At 47.3% G+C, this 16,631-nt stretch overlaps 1 protein-coding gene across 1 annotated transcript in view; it reads right to left on the bottom strand.

The window, feature by feature from the left end:
• Positions 1–16,631, bottom strand: part of XYLB (xylulokinase) — a 55,380-nt gene that overhangs the window by 14,861 nt on the left and 23,888 nt on the right. The window contains exons 9-16 of the mRNA XM_021717711.1: positions 16,485–16,557; positions 14,883–15,001; positions 11,805–11,886; positions 9,970–10,010; positions 9,260–9,375; positions 8,332–8,447; positions 7,564–7,637; positions 5,499–5,595 (exon numbers count right to left, since the gene is read on the bottom strand). Of these exons, the coding sequence (XP_021573386.1) occupies positions 5,499–5,595; positions 7,564–7,637; positions 8,332–8,447; positions 9,260–9,375; positions 9,970–10,010; positions 11,805–11,886; positions 14,883–15,001; positions 16,485–16,557 (718 nt within the window). The remainder of the gene's footprint in view (positions 1–5,498; positions 5,596–7,563; positions 7,638–8,331; positions 8,448–9,259; positions 9,376–9,969; positions 10,011–11,804; positions 11,887–14,882; positions 15,002–16,484; positions 16,558–16,631) is intronic.

The following is a 16,631-nucleotide window of genomic DNA, read 5'->3' as shown; positions in this document are numbered from 1 at the left end:
GGTATAATTGCATAGATTATGAAGTTCAGAAGGGGCCAAACAAAACAGTGTTAAGTCCCAGCCTGGGCAACATAGTGAGACCTTGTATCTCCAAAAAAATCAGAAAATTGGTCAGGTGTGGTGGCATGCACCTGTGGTTCCAGCTATTTGGGAGGCTAAGGCAGCAGAATCACTTGGAGCCTAGGAGTTGGAGGTTGCAGCGAACCATGACTGTGCCACTGCACTGCAGCCTGGGTGACAGAGTAAGACATCGATTCAAAAAAGAAAAAAAAAACAGTGTAAATTTAGAGATGCATACATAGTTAGCAAAACCATAAGGAACACAAGAGAAATTATAGTAACAAATTGGATAGAACTTATCTTCATGGGATCGGAGGAAGATGAGGATACAATTGAAGAAGAACATTTAAAGTTCTATGGTTAAATGCTTTATGGCTTAACCAGAGTGCTGACAATCAGGTGTCTCATTTATTAACATATTTTATAATTAGCTATAAGACCCATATACACTAATGTATATATATTGTTTTGCCATTAAAAAATTGGCCAGGTGTGGTGGTATATGCCTGTAATTCTAGCACTTTGGGGGACTGCTTGAGCACAGGAGTTCAAGACCAGCCTGAGCAGAAATAGCTAGACCCTGTTCCTACCACAAAAAAAAAAAAAAAAAGCCAGGCATGGTGGTATCCACCTGTAGTCCCAGCTACCTGGGAAATTGAGGTGGAAGGATTGCCTGAGCCCAGAGGTGGAGGCTGCAGTGAGCTGTGATCATACCACTGCACCCTAGCCTGGGCAACAGAGTGAAACCCTGACTCAAAAAACAAAAAAAATATTACAACAGTATTGAAACTGATCTTTACCAGAAAGCCAAGGCTGGGCTGCTATCTGGCTAAAGTCCTACCCAGCCCCAGGAGAAGGGAGAACTTCCCGGGAGCTCTAATATCTGCAAACAAAGCAAGCCTTCTGTCCGACTACACACAGGTGCAGACAGACAGCCAGGTCTAGGGTGGTGCCAGCTGAATGCAAGGGCAGAGTCAGCTCTCTCTGTGTGCCCATGCATGGTGCCAGGAGGCCCTCAACACTGCTACAGAGGTGTGTCAGAGCACAGAGGAGCTGAGCTCAGCTCTCCAAGGGACCAAGCCCTGGAGAGGCACCCACAACCAACATGCTCAAACGTCCCTAACACAAGAGCTATATTTCAATCAAAGTTTACAGTTTCATTGCATCCAGTTTCAGCAGGGCTGAGGTGAAAACAGCACAGGCAGGATGTCAACCGGCAAATCAGTTTGGACAGCAATTTGTCTACACTCATAACTCAGCATTATTGCTTTCACCATCCGGCCTTCCAGAAAAATTCGGACATGTGCACAAGGATTACATACAGGAATGTGCACTACAGTGCTTGGTGAAGCAAAAGACAAAACAACACAAAACAAACCAGGGAACAATCTTAATGTTCTTCAACTGGGACTGTAAAGTAATTTAGCAGACCTCATACTACAGAGTCTGAAAAACAAAAAGGTAGACCTGTGTGTACTTTTATGGAAAGCAAGTCTCAGGATAACACATACAGCATTAGTAGCATTTCTGTTAAAACTGTACATACATTTATGCACCCATATATATCAGGGTGAACCATATAAAATTGTCATTTTTGAAAATCAGAATTTCTAAATATTGGCAATTCCATATGGTTCAATCTAACATATAGTCACAGGAAAAATGCATTGTGGTGTATTCATACAACAGGGTGTACTACACAGAAAAGAAAATGAGTCGGCCTCAACTGCACACAACAAAATGAACGAATCTCACAGATGCAACGCTGGGCAAGAGAAGCCAAACACAAGCCTATATACAGCAGGATTCCACATATGTCAAATTCAAAACCAGACAAAACTATTTTTAAATTTTTATTTATTATTATTACCATCATCATCATTACAATTATTTGAGTCTGGGTCTCACCCTGTCACCCAGGCTGGAGTACAGTGGCACAATCGTAGCTCACCACAGCCTTGACCTCTTGGGCTCAGAGTGATCCTTCCGCCTTAGCCTCCTGAGTAGCTGGGACTATAGGCATGTACCATCATGACCCACTAATTTTTTTTTTTTATAGAGATAAAGTCTCACTATGTTGCCCAGGCTGGTCTCAAACTCCTGGGTTCAAGTGATCCTCCTGCTTCGACCTTGGAAGCAGGATTGCTGGGATTGACAGGACTGGAAAACAGTCTAGGAGGAAGGAAGTGAGTCTGGTAAGCATATGAAGGGAAGCATTTGCTTTTTATCTCATATTTCTGTTCTGCATGAATCTTTTATGACAAAAAGACATCCATTTGATTATGTATTTTAAAACAAACACATGTTTAAAGATCCTGCTGTTTTCCTGTCAGCCCTTTGGCTGTGTCCAGGAGAGGACATTCAGCTACCAGTTCTCAGCTTCCCCCATCTTCGCTCTTGGGCATGGACAAAGTGTCTGGAAAGGGGGAAAGAATGCCAGCCTTCTGGGGAAACAATGCAAGCTATGGGACGTTGTTCTAGGACGATTCCATGTTGGAAAACCAAAAACACCCTCAATGCCCGATTGCAGGAAAAGTACCTGGCCACAATGTGCAGCGCGGGAAGAAGGGTTTTGACAAACTCTGGGGCTTGTATGTACCCTCTGCATGTACAAAGGAAACAGGATTGTGGTTATATGAAAATCAGTTCATAAAGGAGACTGGGAGAAAATGTCCCCAAACAGTACAAGTGGTTGGAGAGAGGGGAAGGAATTCTAAGTTTTTTTCTTTTCTTTATTTTCCGAGCTTGCAATTACTAAGTTTGATTGCTTTTACAATCAACCTAAACAAAATGAAATACAGACATATAAGCCAAAAAGAAATCATGGCTTATCAGCAATGTCCAGCTAGGTGCATCTATCTGATGGTGTCTATAAACATCAAGAGAGTGCTCATTTCTTAAACAAAGCAGGCTTGGCCCAGTGACCAAGAATTGAGTCTGGAGCCAGATTGGCTTGGTTCAGATGCCAGCTCTGCCAGTCTTGACCAGGTTACTTACCCACCTCAAGACTGAGTTTCCTACTTTGGGAAGTGAGAGCAATGCCAGCACCTACCTCAGGGCAGGTGCTGCTAGTAAGGATGAAGTGCTGAGGGACCAGACCAGGCACAATCAGTGACCCCAAAATGCTAGTAGCTGTTAGTATCGTGATCTTCATTCTTACTCAAAGTGCCTCTTTATTCTTCTTAGATACCAGTAAAAACATATGAGATGGAGACTGACCAAGAGTGAAAATTCAAGCTGGCCAGTGCAAATGGCAGACTGAAGAATGATGCCTCATGTGTGTGCAACTCTTTCTGGTTCTGAATACATTCATTTAGACGATCACTCAGCACAGCCAGCAAGACAGGGTTGATTCTGCACTTAAGCTTGCTAAGAGGATAAGTAACTCTATGCTGTTTTGCGCAAGAAACTCTTTAGAGGCTGGGGATAATGCCACAATCCAATCCCATAATCCCCTTCTAGCTGGTGCAGCCCTTCTACCCTGGCTGTCTTTCCGTGCACCCTGGGCTGTTCACCTCCTGAGAGCCCCCTCCCGACAGCCAGAGGATCCCTGCCAGGCACTCAGTGCCAGCTTCAGGACCATTTCTGTCCTGCTCACCCAGCCTCATGTCTCAGGGAACTTTGAAGTCTCTGAAGACCTTGAGAAACTTCTTTTTATACTTAGGATGGTGGGATGAGGGGAACAGGAATGCTCACAGTGCTCATTTTATTTATTTAAAAATTTGTACTGACCTGGAACATATGTCCTGAAAAATATACACACCATAAGCCTATTAAGCTTGGTAAACTTTCACAGACTAAACACCCCCATGTAACATGAAACAGAACATCGTCAGCACCCCAGAGGCCCTCTCATGCCCCTTCTGAATAGCAACTACTAATTATCCTGATTTCCAACAGTAGCAAATAGTTTTGTCTGGTTTTGAATTTGACATACGTGGAACCCTGCCGTATGAAGGCTTGTGTTTGGCTTCTCTTGCCCAGCGTTACATTTGTGAGCTTCACCCATTTTGTTGTGTACAGTTGAGGCTGGCTCATTTTCTTTTCTGTGTAATACATCCTGTTGTATGAATACACCACAATGCATTTTTCCTGTCTATTACGAAAGGTCACTGGATTGCTTCCATTGTGGGGCTGTTAAGCACAGTTCCACAACGAATATTCTCATGTACATCTTTAGTGGAACACATATACAAATTCCTGTTGAGCATTTACTTAGAAGTGAGATTGCTGGGCAGGTGTATAGTCAGCTTTAGTAGATGCTAACAGGTTTCCCAAGAGGTTTACATTTACCCCTTTTATTTGGTTAGTTCAAAGTCATAAAATATATAGCACATAGAACTTGCATTGTCCATAAAAGTATCAGAAGAAGGGCCTCAAGCAATGCAGCTTCAGAGGAATTTTTCACTTTCTCTAGTGGCAACAGGTGCTACCCAGAAGGACAAATACATCTCAGAAACCTGAACTCTTCTTCTGCCTCTCTGCAGAACCCCAATCCATTCCATCATCATTACAGGGAATGCACAGCTCAAGCCCTCGGAAACCCATTCTCCTCCTTTTTCCTCCTCCAGGCCCTAGGTCTGCTCTCTCCATGTCAGTTGCTATGATTCAAATATTCATCTCTTCCAAAACGCATGTTGAAACTGAATCCCAATGTGATAGCACTGAGAGGTGGGACCTTTCGGAGGTTATTAGGTCATGAGGGCCCTGCCCTCATGAATGGATTAATCCATTCATGGATTAATGAGTTAATGGATTAAGAGGTTATCTTGGGAGTGGGACAGATGGCTTTATAAGAAAAGGAAGAGAGACCTGAACTAGCACACTCAGCCCCCTTGCCATGTGATATCCTGCGTGACCTCTGGACTCTGCAGAGTCCCCACCAGTAAGAAGGCCATAACCAGATATGGCCCATCAACACTGAACTTCTCAGTCTCTACAACTAAGAGAAATACATTCTTTTTCCTTATAAATTACCCAGGTTTAGGTATTCTGTTTTAAGCAACCCAAAATGGACTAAGACACTAGTCTTCTGAGCTTTGACAGTGCTACTACATTCTCACTTTTACCTGGCCAAGCTGAAAGGCCAGGCTAGGAGGCCAAGGTCAAGTCATGGTCCTAGAGCTCAGGACATTTCGGCTGCAGCTTGGAGTTTAGGGTTACAGAAAGACCTCTCCCAATCCTACACTTTCTGGCCAAGAGGTCAGGCTACTGGGGACACAGCTGAGAAGTGGGAACAACCTGCCTCCTATCCTCAGTCTCCTGTCCACAAGTGCCAGTTGATTCACCTTCTCTGGGGCCAGGCTGCATCTTCCTCCAGCACCAGGCCCCTGCAGGAAAGCCTTAACACATGCTGCCACTAGCCCTGGCCCCAGGGTGTGAGCTAGGCCCTGAGTCCCACCCCACCCCACCACACATGCTGCTGGCAGCTCACTTACTAACTCGATAGCCCAGGGCTTCTGCATGAATCCTCTTGGCCATGAACTGTCCCTCGATCAGTGCTCGAATCTCCACATCCTTGGGGAATGCTGAGACCTGCCTCCAAGAAAAGATGGGCACAGAGTGAGAAACTCTCATTGTCTAGTCATGTGTGTGTGTGTGTGTGTGTGTGTGTGTGTGTGTGTGTGTGTGTGTGTTATGTGTATCTTTTTAAACAACAGCCCACATTTGGGACCCACAGCTGGGCTCTTTAACCACTAACTTTGCCTGTCACACACACACACAACTCACACCACACAAGCTCACAGCCCCACATGTGTATCACTTTGAGGAGTCAGAGGAATCACAGAGCTCAGTCCCAGACAGCCAAGTGTTCAAATTCTGACTCTGCCATTCAGTTCAGTAACCCTGGATTAAGTTACATAAACCTTGCTGAGTGTCTTTTCTTTCTTAACAAAACCAAGGTAATAGAGGCACCTGTTTTTTAGGGTTGTCATAATGATTAAATTAGACAACAGGGCCTAGAATACATAGTTGATACTTAGTAAGCCATGAGCTTATGCTGAGAGCCCCCCATCATGGAGTGTCCTTCAAGCCAGCACTGATGGGCATCAACCTCAGGCTTGCCCCTGCTTCTTAGCACCGAGACGGATGCTAGAACCTGCCACTATCTCCCTCACGAACTGCTCCGCTCTAAACTTACTGACCTTCTTCCAGGTTCCAATCTGTTCCCTCTGCCTGGAAGTCTGCCCCACTCCTTCCATGATGAGATTCTTTTAGTCTTTTCAGGTCTCAGCCTAAAGGCCACCTTCTCAGAGAGGTCCATGGCCAATCACCTCACCTAGGGCAAGTCCCTAGCCACTCACAGCTTCTCTTGTGGCACCCTGTTCTTTCCCTTCCCAGCCATATCACTCATGCACACACAGTAATCACCCATGTATTCATTCACTTGTTTACTGTCCATCTCCCTCCTAGACAGTAGGTTCTGTAGAGCAAGGACCATGTTTGTCCTGTTCTCCTTTGTGACCCCAATGCCTGGCACCAATCATACATATCTGCTGACTGAGTGATTAAATGAAGAATACTACCTTCCCCTTGATAAATCTAGGACTGATTTGCATAAAAGAGAAGAGGCATATCTTCTATCTCTGAATAACAGAAACCAAATTGACCTCAGATAGCTGAAATGAACTCCCTATACTTTATACAAAAGCTTTCCATTCACAATCCAACATACAGTGCCATCGTTCTCCATTAAGTCCAATGCCAGCTCTGCCTGTGACAGTTGCTAGAGCGTCTTACAGAAACTCCCAGACATTTCCTCAGGTCATAAACCTCTCTCAGAGAGGTCATAAACCTCTCTCAGGTCCAACCCAAAATGTGGTAATGACTCTCTGGTGACTAATTAACAGCAATATCAATTCCAAGAGTCAACTAAATCCTTCCTGGGAGAGATCACATGGTAGAGGAGAAAGAAAACACCAGCTTCAGAGCCAGAGAGGTCCAGGTTTGAACCCCCTTCACCATCTATGACCTTGTGACTCTGGGAAGGTTATTTAGCTTGAGTCTCTATGCCTCAATTTCTCCATATGGAAAGATGGATAATAATGCCTGCTTCACAGAATTGCTTTGAGAAGTAAATGAGGAAGGTAAAGAAAACCATGAATGATGATGTCTGGCACCAAACAGTGCTCAGTAAATGTTAGTGCCTCCCTGTCCTCAAGGTTTTTTCATCAAGGGGAAATTCATGGTCTCATGATCTGTGAGTTCTTTAAGTATACGATAAAGCTCGCCAAGGAAATAAGCTCTGTGACACTCAGTGACAGTCAGTGTTAGCAAACATTAGCTTGGAAGAGAACTCTCCAGTTCTTTGAACCTTCCTTGTAGGGAAAGACAGTGTCTATCTTTGGTACTGCAGATTCCCCAGCATTAAACGTATTTATTATATCAATGGATGCGCAGATGAACGAAGTCCCTAAAAGTAGCATAATTTGATAGGCAACTGTCAAATTTAATCACAAGTAGAGCCAATGTTGCCCCAATACCAATCAATAACCCACGTACCTCATGGTTTTCTGCATTAAACCTATGGCGCCCAATAATTTCAGGGGTAATCTCCATTACATCAAAGTAAAAACCTGAAATAAAACAAGGAAGAGATTAGACCCCCCCCAAAAAAAGGCTTCTCAACAGACTTAGAAGAATAGGGTGAAATGACCCATTACCTCTGTGCCCTTAGTCTGCCCCTCTGCCCCCAGATGAGATCTGTGATTATTCTCAGTTCCTTCTCTCCAACAGGACAGAAGGATACCAGAGAAGCTTAGGGCAGCTTTTCTTAGAGAAAACCCTTCCTACTTTCACTTGACAGCTCAGTGATGGAAGGGGCTGCCCAACAAACTCTAAAATACCGATGCAGGTTTGAGCAAAGGAAGTCTATCTCCTCCCTGCTCAGAAGGCCTGCTCAGACACCAGGTACTTTTTCCGACAGAACCTTGTGTCTATAGGAGAGAGTATGGGGATGCACCAGGGTAGAGGCTGCCATCTCTGATGCTGTCACCAGGAGCTTTGAGAGAACAGAAGATGCAGCTACGGTCTGATCTTCCACTCTGTAGGAGGAGCAGCAGCTGAGAACAGCCTCACTGCCACACCCTCACTCAAAACACGGGGTCCCACACCAGCTTGTAAAGTCTGTGGAATAGAAGTGTAGACAGACAGGACTCCCCTGGACTTCTCCATGGCCCTCCTCTCCCCCAATTCATGGGGCCCCAGACCCCATCCCTCCAGCAAGCAGCTGCTGCCCCCTCACAAACCTGGCATCACTAACCAGCCTACCCAGGTTTCCGCCATTCCCCATCTCAGTGGACTGCAGTGCCTTGGAGAACTCGCTCCAGGAATGGGAAGCAGACTCATCACGGATCTTCTCTCTCGTGAGGGAGCCATTTTTAAAGCTGCAGAAGTGCAAACAACTCTGAGCGGGGCAGCCAGTGCTTGTTGACTGGACTCAAGATTTTGGGTGATGAATCCCAAGCAGAGGGACTGCAGGTCAGGCAGGACCACAACCCCTATGCAGTACACAGCAGGCACCTGGAACCTCAGCTACCTGAGGCTGTGCCTCAGATTCCAGGCCTCATGCACATCCCCAGGAGGCACCGAAAATTCCCACATCTTGGAGTGTTTATACAAGAGGCTGCCATACAGGAGCCCCAGGCAGAAACAGGGAGTTGAGGTTTCTGTACATTCTATCACTTGAACAACAGGGCAAGGCTGGCTGGATTTATTAGACCTACATATTCTCCATGGTTCTTGGGGCTTAGCAGCTCAGAAACCTGCCTCAGTAGCTTTATACAGGTCTCCAAAGGCCTGGAGTCAGAGTACAGACACAGCCCTTCAGTGAGAACCACAGGAACCAGGATGCCCTTTCCATTATTTGTTGAGGGTCTATCACATGCCAGACAGGTCACAACGACAGTATGAAGTAAACACTTTTATTCTCCCTGTCTTATGAGGAAAGTGTGGTTCAGACATGCTATGGGGTTTGTCCAAGGCCACACAGGATATTAAGATTTGAACCTAGGTTTGGGGGACTCCAGGTCATGTGTTCCTCCCCACCCAGCTCTGCTGTCAACAAGACCCTGAGGTCTCAGCTGCCCACCCAAGCTTGCTAAGTGGAATGACTTGGGGTACTCACGAAGGTGCCAGACCTGCCTGTACCTCCTTCCTACCCACCCAGGGGATGGTGCTGGCCAACACTCAGGCTCACCACAGGAGTGCCATGTAGTGCTGGGAGTCAACTGGGTTGCAGAAGATGTGGCCTTCCAGGGCAGGCATAGGCTCCTGGAGCCAGAGAAATAGGGTATCGCTGGTACCCAGGCTGACCTGGGGAGAGACAAGCAGAGGTGAGGTGCCCTGAGCTCTGCGCACACACGCTTCCCTCTGCCAGCAACGTACTCACCCTGACCCCCTTCAATTCTCTTGCTGCAGACCTCACATGAAACACCACTTCCTCAGAGAAACCCCTTCTGATCTTCCCACATTAGATTAATCAAAAGTCAGTTCCACAGATACATGATCTTACAGACCATCTGTGCTGACTTTCCAGAACTTATCACCACTGCGTCTAACTAATGGTTGGAGTGATGACAGGCTCCCCAAATGAGTTCTCCACTAGAAGCAGAAAGGTCTGGATTATGGTTTTCTTATTCATTGGGGGCACTCACAGCCCTGTGGCCCCACATCTGACCCTCTGCCACCAAGCCCATCAAGACTGGCCACTGTCAAGATGGGCAGGGGTCCTGCCTTCTCAGCAAAAAGCAATGGCATTCGAAAGAAAAAGGTGTGAGCCACCCCACCCCATCCCTGGCTGCCTTTTGGGACCAGTGGACCCTCTGATAGGTAGCAAAGTTGCTGCTGAGAGCCAGATCCTGGTCCCTCAAGGTAGAAAGAGCCTGTGGGTATGCGAAGCCACCTTACCGCAATGTCACCTTCCTCCAGTCTCATGCCTGCCAGTGATGCTGAGAATGGGAGGGGAGCCTCTGGTTAGCTGGAGGCCACATGGGAACCACAAAGCAAACCACAGGGCCCCCCAGGGAGGAGCACAGCACCCACCTCCCAGTCCAACTCACACCCTAGGGTAGAAGCAGGAGGGGGTGAGCAGAGGGCTCAGAAGACCCTTAGAAAAAAAGGTCACAGGGGTCAGGGGGTGGAGTCTCTGTGGAAAGGACCTCTGATGTGGGCTATGAAGTCTCTTCCCTGGAGGAGTCCACTCTCCCCACCACTGTCAGGCACTCCTAGGAGGACAGAGAACCAAGGAGGCCAGAATAAGAACCAAGGACACACATGGCAGAGAAAGATGAAGGCAGTGTGGAAAAGAAGGAGCCAAGGTTATATTCACTGTCTAGACCCTGCTTCAGACATGAGGCCCTCAACAGAGGTCTTTTTTTTTTTTTTTTTTTTTGAGTTGGAGTCTCACTCTGTCGCCCAGACTGGAGTGGAGTGGCCACTTCCAGCCACTGCAGCCTCGACCTGCTGGGCTCCAGAGATCCTTCCACCTCAGCCTTCTGAGTAGCTGGAATTACAGGCATATGCTATGCCCGGTTGACTTTTTAAAAATTTTATTGTAGAGATGAGGTCTCGCCAAGTTGCCCAGGTGAGTCTCGAACCCGCAGGATCAGGCAATCCACTCACCTCAGCTTCCCAAAGCGTGGGATTACAGGCTGAGCCACCGAGCCTGGCTTCAACAGAGGTCTTTATCTGCCTTGTTTGCTGAAGTGTCACAGTGCTAAAAGAAGGCCTGGCACATAGTACACGCTCGCTAAGTGTCAAGTGAATGAACATACGAGTGAAGGAGAAATGGGGGTGAGGAATAGGCGCACTCAAACACTGCCAGTGAGGTTCAATCAGAAGTATGTGTCAGAAGCCTTGGATCCAGGAATCCCTCCTGAGAACTTATCCTCTGAGAACAAAAGTACAAGACAGAACGTGCATCTCAACATTGTCTGCATTGACTGAACCTGAGGCAACGTCAACCTCCATCCATAGGGAAATAAATGCTAGGACAACTGAATTCTAGACAACTGTTAAAACGAGGCTGCAGAAAAATACTGCCAGACTGATGAAAAGAAGCCTGCTTGCTTAAGAGCACAGAAAGACCGAAAGGACAGACACCACAATTTTAACCCCAAATTTGGTGGCTCGTTAGGAAAAAGATTACTTTTCTAAGGTGGGGCTAAGGGGCAGTAGTGAGGGTTCTACTCAGTGTGGCCCACCTGGCCTTTCTTCAGAGACTTGAGAGCCCCTCCAGGAGTGGCTTCAGGAACCCCTAGAGGAGAAGAGGAGGAAGAGGAAGAGGAGGAAGAGGAGAGAAGAGGAGAGGAGGAGAAAGAGGACAGGGGAAGGGAGAGGAGAGGAGGAGAGGCCAGGGGAAGAGACAAGGCGTCTGGGTGAGAAATAAGTCATAGCTTCAGATCAAATGACAGGGCAGAGACTCAAAACCATGTCCTAGAGGAAGGGTTGGAGGAACTTGAGATGCTTTGCTTGGAACAGAAAAGACAGAGTGGGGGGTAGGGTAGGCAGGGCTGCCTTCTTTAATCACTGATCAGCTTTCACTGGAGGGAGCAGACTGACCAGCTGAGTGGCTCCCAAGGGCTGAGGTGGGGCAGGTACAGGGAGACAGATTTCTGGACTGGGTGGGAGCAGGGGACAAGAGCACCAGAGAAGGATATCACTGAGAGGCTGGACTGGAATTCTCAAATGTCCTGCATGGATCCACTCAGTCTACTGGAGAGTGAAACTTCCCAGGTACTCACCTGGGTTGTCCCCAGTGAAGGCCACCACTTTGCACCCTGGAGGAAATCCATAGCGCTGGACATAATAGGAAGAAATGGCTCCCTGAAGAGAAAAACAAGAGCAGTTGCTGAGGTAAATCCCTCCTGCCCAGCACAGCCTTCACCCCTCAGGCCACGAGAACGCCACAAGCTACAGGTCACTGGAGCTGAAGGAATCTCTTGCGGCTCCTGGAGTCACATCCCTCCCTGTCTCAAACCAGACATGTCCCTCCTAATCACAGATCCCCAGAGGAACCCAGCATAGGTTTGGACCCATAAGCAGGAGGGCACCACAAAAACCACTAATCTTGAGATTTAAGACAGCTGAAACAAACCAATTCCCAATCTGCATCTGCTTTGTAAGCTCCAAATTCAAGACACAGTCTTGGTCTAGGCTGCTTCAGAAAACAAAGCTTGTGCCTGGCACAGTGGCTCACACTTACAATCCCAGCACTTTGGGAGGCCGAGGTAGGATTGTTTGAGCCCAGGAGTTAGAGAAAAGTCTAGACAACATAGTGAGACCTTGTCTCTACAAAAAAGAAAAGAAAAGAAATTAGCTGGGCATGGTGGCATGAGCCTGTAGTCCTAGCTCCTCAGAAGCTGAGGTAGAAGGATGGCCTGAGCCCACAGGTTGAAGCTGTGGTGAGTCATGATCACACCACTGCACTCCAGCCTGGGCAACAACAATACTCCAACTCAAAAGAGAGGACAGTTCAGGACAGGACAGGAGACAAGAGGAGAGGAGAGGAGAGGAGAGGAAGAGAAAGGAAGAGAAAAGAAAGAAAACAGAACTTGAAATAGAGTTTTTATGCATGGGGTGTATTGGTATTTGGGGACATGATCCCAGGAGACAGGAGGAGAACCCGGAAAAGTGAGCAGGGAAGGAGGACAAGCCAACCCAAGGCTGCAATGCCAGACTGGCCAATACACCAGGGATGGAGGGGTGGGGAACGACCAGGACGACTACTCTGAGGAGTTGTGACTGGACCTGGAACTGTCCACCTGGGGCCAGGAGAGAGAGCGGTTAGCCATTCACAGCCTCCCTCTATACACTAGGGAAGGGTGTCCTATGGACTGTGAGCGTCCTGTATTTCTGTATTTGCAGAGCACAAAAATGAAGTAAAAGAACCTCTGAGCTGGGCTCGGTGGCTCAGCCTATAATCCCGCACTTTGGGAGGCCGAGGTGAGTGGATTGCCTGAGCCCGCAGGTTCGACACCTGCCTGGACAACTTGGCAAGACCTCATCTCTACAATAAATCAAAAAATTAGCCGGGCGTGGTAGTGCGCGCCTGTAATTCCAGCTACTTGGAAGGCTGAGGCAGAAGGATCGCCGGAGCCCAGCAGGTTGAGGCTGCGGTGACTGGGAGCGGGCCACTGCACTCCAGTCTGGGCGACAGAGTGAGACTTCAACTCACAAAAAAAAAAAGAACCTCTGAAGCAGAAAGTGAGAGAGACTCAGCTCAAGCAGGGTATTGCTGGGTGACACCCTCAGGAAGCCACAACGACTGGTGTAAAAGGTGGGCTGGAAAGATGCCAGGCAGAGCTCAAGAAGGGCCCAATACATCTCCAAATATTTTCCTGTAGAAAATGAGAGGAGGCTATCTGGGCACTACCTTCAAAGAGAGAGATGATGCAAAATAAGGATCTTGCTGGATTCCCCATCACATGACACCTATCTGACAAATTTAAGTGCCTTTTTCAGAATCAGCTCTTTCCTGCTCCTCAAACTGCTAGATTGCACAGGCTCCTTCCTGGAGGCATGATCTTGGTGTAAGGCAAAGCCTGCTGCCACAGACAAGGCGTTCCTCTTAATTTCACACCAATCTAAAGTCACACCTGCAACACCCCTCTACTCTTCCTCCTCTTTCTTCTTCCAAGTCCTGGTGGCTTGGCTGTTTTGGTTGTCCCTTCTCTTTTGTCTGGCCTGCCTCAGTCTGTTGGGTCTTGCACCATCAACTTCCAGGAACAGGATGGCTCTTCCTTCAGCACCGAGCACTGGCCTCCTGACACACTTTGGATAATGATGCTTTGGCACTGATGTTCTGCTTCATGATGACAAAAGCTGTTTTCAGTGTGTCAGCCTGAATCTTATAAGAAAAGCGCTTTTGTGGCTGAGAGTCCCAATGGGGATACTCATGACAGCTTCTTCCTCCTCGTGGCCCAAACCTCTCAGCTCAGGCCTCAGGGTCCCTTTGTTCTCCTTCACACCAACACTGTTCCACACAGAGTTCTTTCCAGTTGTTCTGGCTGTGTGGCATGCGCTTCCTATACCCAAGGGCAGGGCCCAGGTCCCTCTCTACTCCATCGTCCCCATAGGACAGCCAAGAACAGGGACAGCCAACCAGGACACACCAGAGCATTCACAGTCAGTGTCCGTTCCAAATAGATGGTGTCATCTTGATGGCCAAATGTTTTTGATATTACCAATGGGACCAGACACTATCTGAAGTACTTTAAACACATTAACTCATCTAATTTGCATAATAGCCCTGTAAAGTACATAGTATTATTCCCTTTGTTCCAGATGAAGAAACTGAGACAGTTTAAAGTCACAGAGCCAACTAGTGGTAGAATATGGATTTGTTCCTGGCAGCCTGGTGCCAGGGCCTGCACTCTACCAGGCTCCCTGCTATTTCTTTCTATTTTTCCCAAAATGGTCTGTTTCAAGTTTCATCAGTGGCCCTCAGTCCTAGAATGTCAGCATTCTGGGCATTTTTTTCCATAGGTTTGCAATCATGTTCCATTTTTCCCCCCATTCTAGTAAATTTCTAGTAGAATTTTCCAAAGTCCCCCCATCACAAGGCAGTAACCTATACATGCATCTGAGTACCTACTATGTGCAAAGCACTGATCTAGACATCTCAATTTGACTTCTGTCAAACATTTGTCTTAGGCTAAAATGAAAACCTGGGCATGCCTGTGAGTGAATAAACAAATGAATGAATAGATGAATGAAGGGTAGGGGGAGAGAGAGACAGAGAGAGAGAGAGAGAAAACAAACTGTAGTGCCCCACAGCTGTCAGCTCTTAAATGAGCCACATCACTGGAAATGGGACCTACCACAACTGAGCATGATGGGACTGGAAGGCCAAGCTTCTCCTCCAAATGAGGGGCACAGGCAACAAGGCAAGCCTGGGACCAGACTTTGTCCTGTATCTGCAGCAAATTCATTCCAGAACCTGAGGAAGGAAGGAAACAAAACCCAGAAAAGGAACCTTTTGTGGAAATTCACAAATCTGACAAAGAGATAATTCTCTTGCAGCAAACTTGTACCTGGAGCTCTTTCTTCATGGAATGTATGCAAAATGCTTGCATCATGCTGGACCCAGACAACCAGAGGCCAGCAGGGCCCCTAGGAACACATGGTACTACCACCTTATCCAAATATTCCTCACCAAACACCACAGTTAGCTTAGAAGTCTGCTGCTTTAGGACATGCCCGGGGACCAGGAACTACCAGCCACATGTGTCCTCCTCCGGAATGCCCACTGAAGTAGCTGTATGACTTTCTGCAGCTGTGCTCAGTAGCCCTGGGACAGGTGTGGGGAACACAGGTGGACATGCAGGCTACTCCAAGTTTACTGTCCTGCTGTCTGAGTTCTATGGAGCTAGCTGTGGGGAACCTTGTCTCCTTCTCCAGAATGTGAGTGATTCTTAGGACAACTCCTTAGTTATCTTCCTTTCTCCCCCTGAAACCAGAATAATGCCTGGTATATATCAGCCCTCAAAAACACCCCCATGAACTCCCAGAAGGCTCAGAACACACCCAGATTCCATTCTGAAGCCACATCTACAGGCCTGGATTCTTGCTCCACACTTTCCTCTTATCTTCTGCCCATATTCTTTTTACTCTTAGACTCATTCAAGAGCTCCTTCAGCAACCTCCTCCCAGTTTATCCTCTTCACTGGCATCATTTGCCTTTTATTCTTTCTAGAATCAAGGTTTTGATTCTGGAGGCCCACAGCTCTTATGAGTTTTAACCATATGCGAACAAAAACTTCAACAAACAGCTCCTTGTGGGAGCCAGACTCTGATATGGTCCCTGTTGATCCCTACCTCCTGGTGCTCATACCTCATGAGGTGTGAATTATCCCCTAACACTGTACTGTGTCATGCTGTACCTATTGTGTGAGCAGTAAGATGAGGCAGCAGTGATGGCATGTCACTTCAAGATGAAGGCATAAATCTCTGCAACTTCTTCTTGGCCTCTCCCTATCTCTTTCCTTCCTCCCTGCAATGTTATCAACAGCCACATAGAGAAGCCCACATGAGAGGAACTGAGGTCTCTTGACAGCAGTCATGTGCGTGATCCTGGAAGTGGGCCCTCTAGTCCCAGTTGAGCCTTCAGATGACTGCAGCCCTGGCTACCTGCTTGACTGTCACCTTGTAGAAGATCCTGAGTCAGCACTTCCCAGCTAAGCTGCTCCCACATTCCTGATGCTCATACACTATGTGAGAAAATAAACATTTGTTGTCTTCAGCTGCTAAGTGTTGGGGTCATTTGTTACGCAGCAACAGATAACTAATACATTCCCTTCTTGGCAATAGATGATAGGGCTGCAAGATTGGTACCCACCCAGAGTAGATAGGGCTCAACTGCCTGCATGCCCACATGCCACATGCACACTGACCATGTATTCACATAGCACCCTGAGGCTTACCATCACTGTAGTCAATAGGGGAGTAGGAGCCAAGGAACAGGGAAGCAGCAAAGCTACTGACCAAAGAAATTCTCTGTAAAAGAAAGAAATCCCAGTGAGAGATGACTCATTTCCACATACCCTAAGCTACCAAATGCTTCTGGCACA

This window comes from Carlito syrichta, unplaced genomic scaffold, assembly GCF_000164805.1.
Source record: "Carlito syrichta isolate Samal-C Ts95f unplaced genomic scaffold, Tarsius_syrichta-2.0.1 Scaffold310396, whole genome shotgun sequence".
NCBI classification, from domain to species: Eukaryota; Metazoa; Chordata; class Mammalia; order Primates; family Tarsiidae; genus Carlito; species Carlito syrichta.
Note: the sequence above shows the minus strand (reverse complement) of the source record. Positions and strands in the feature narration are given on the sequence as shown.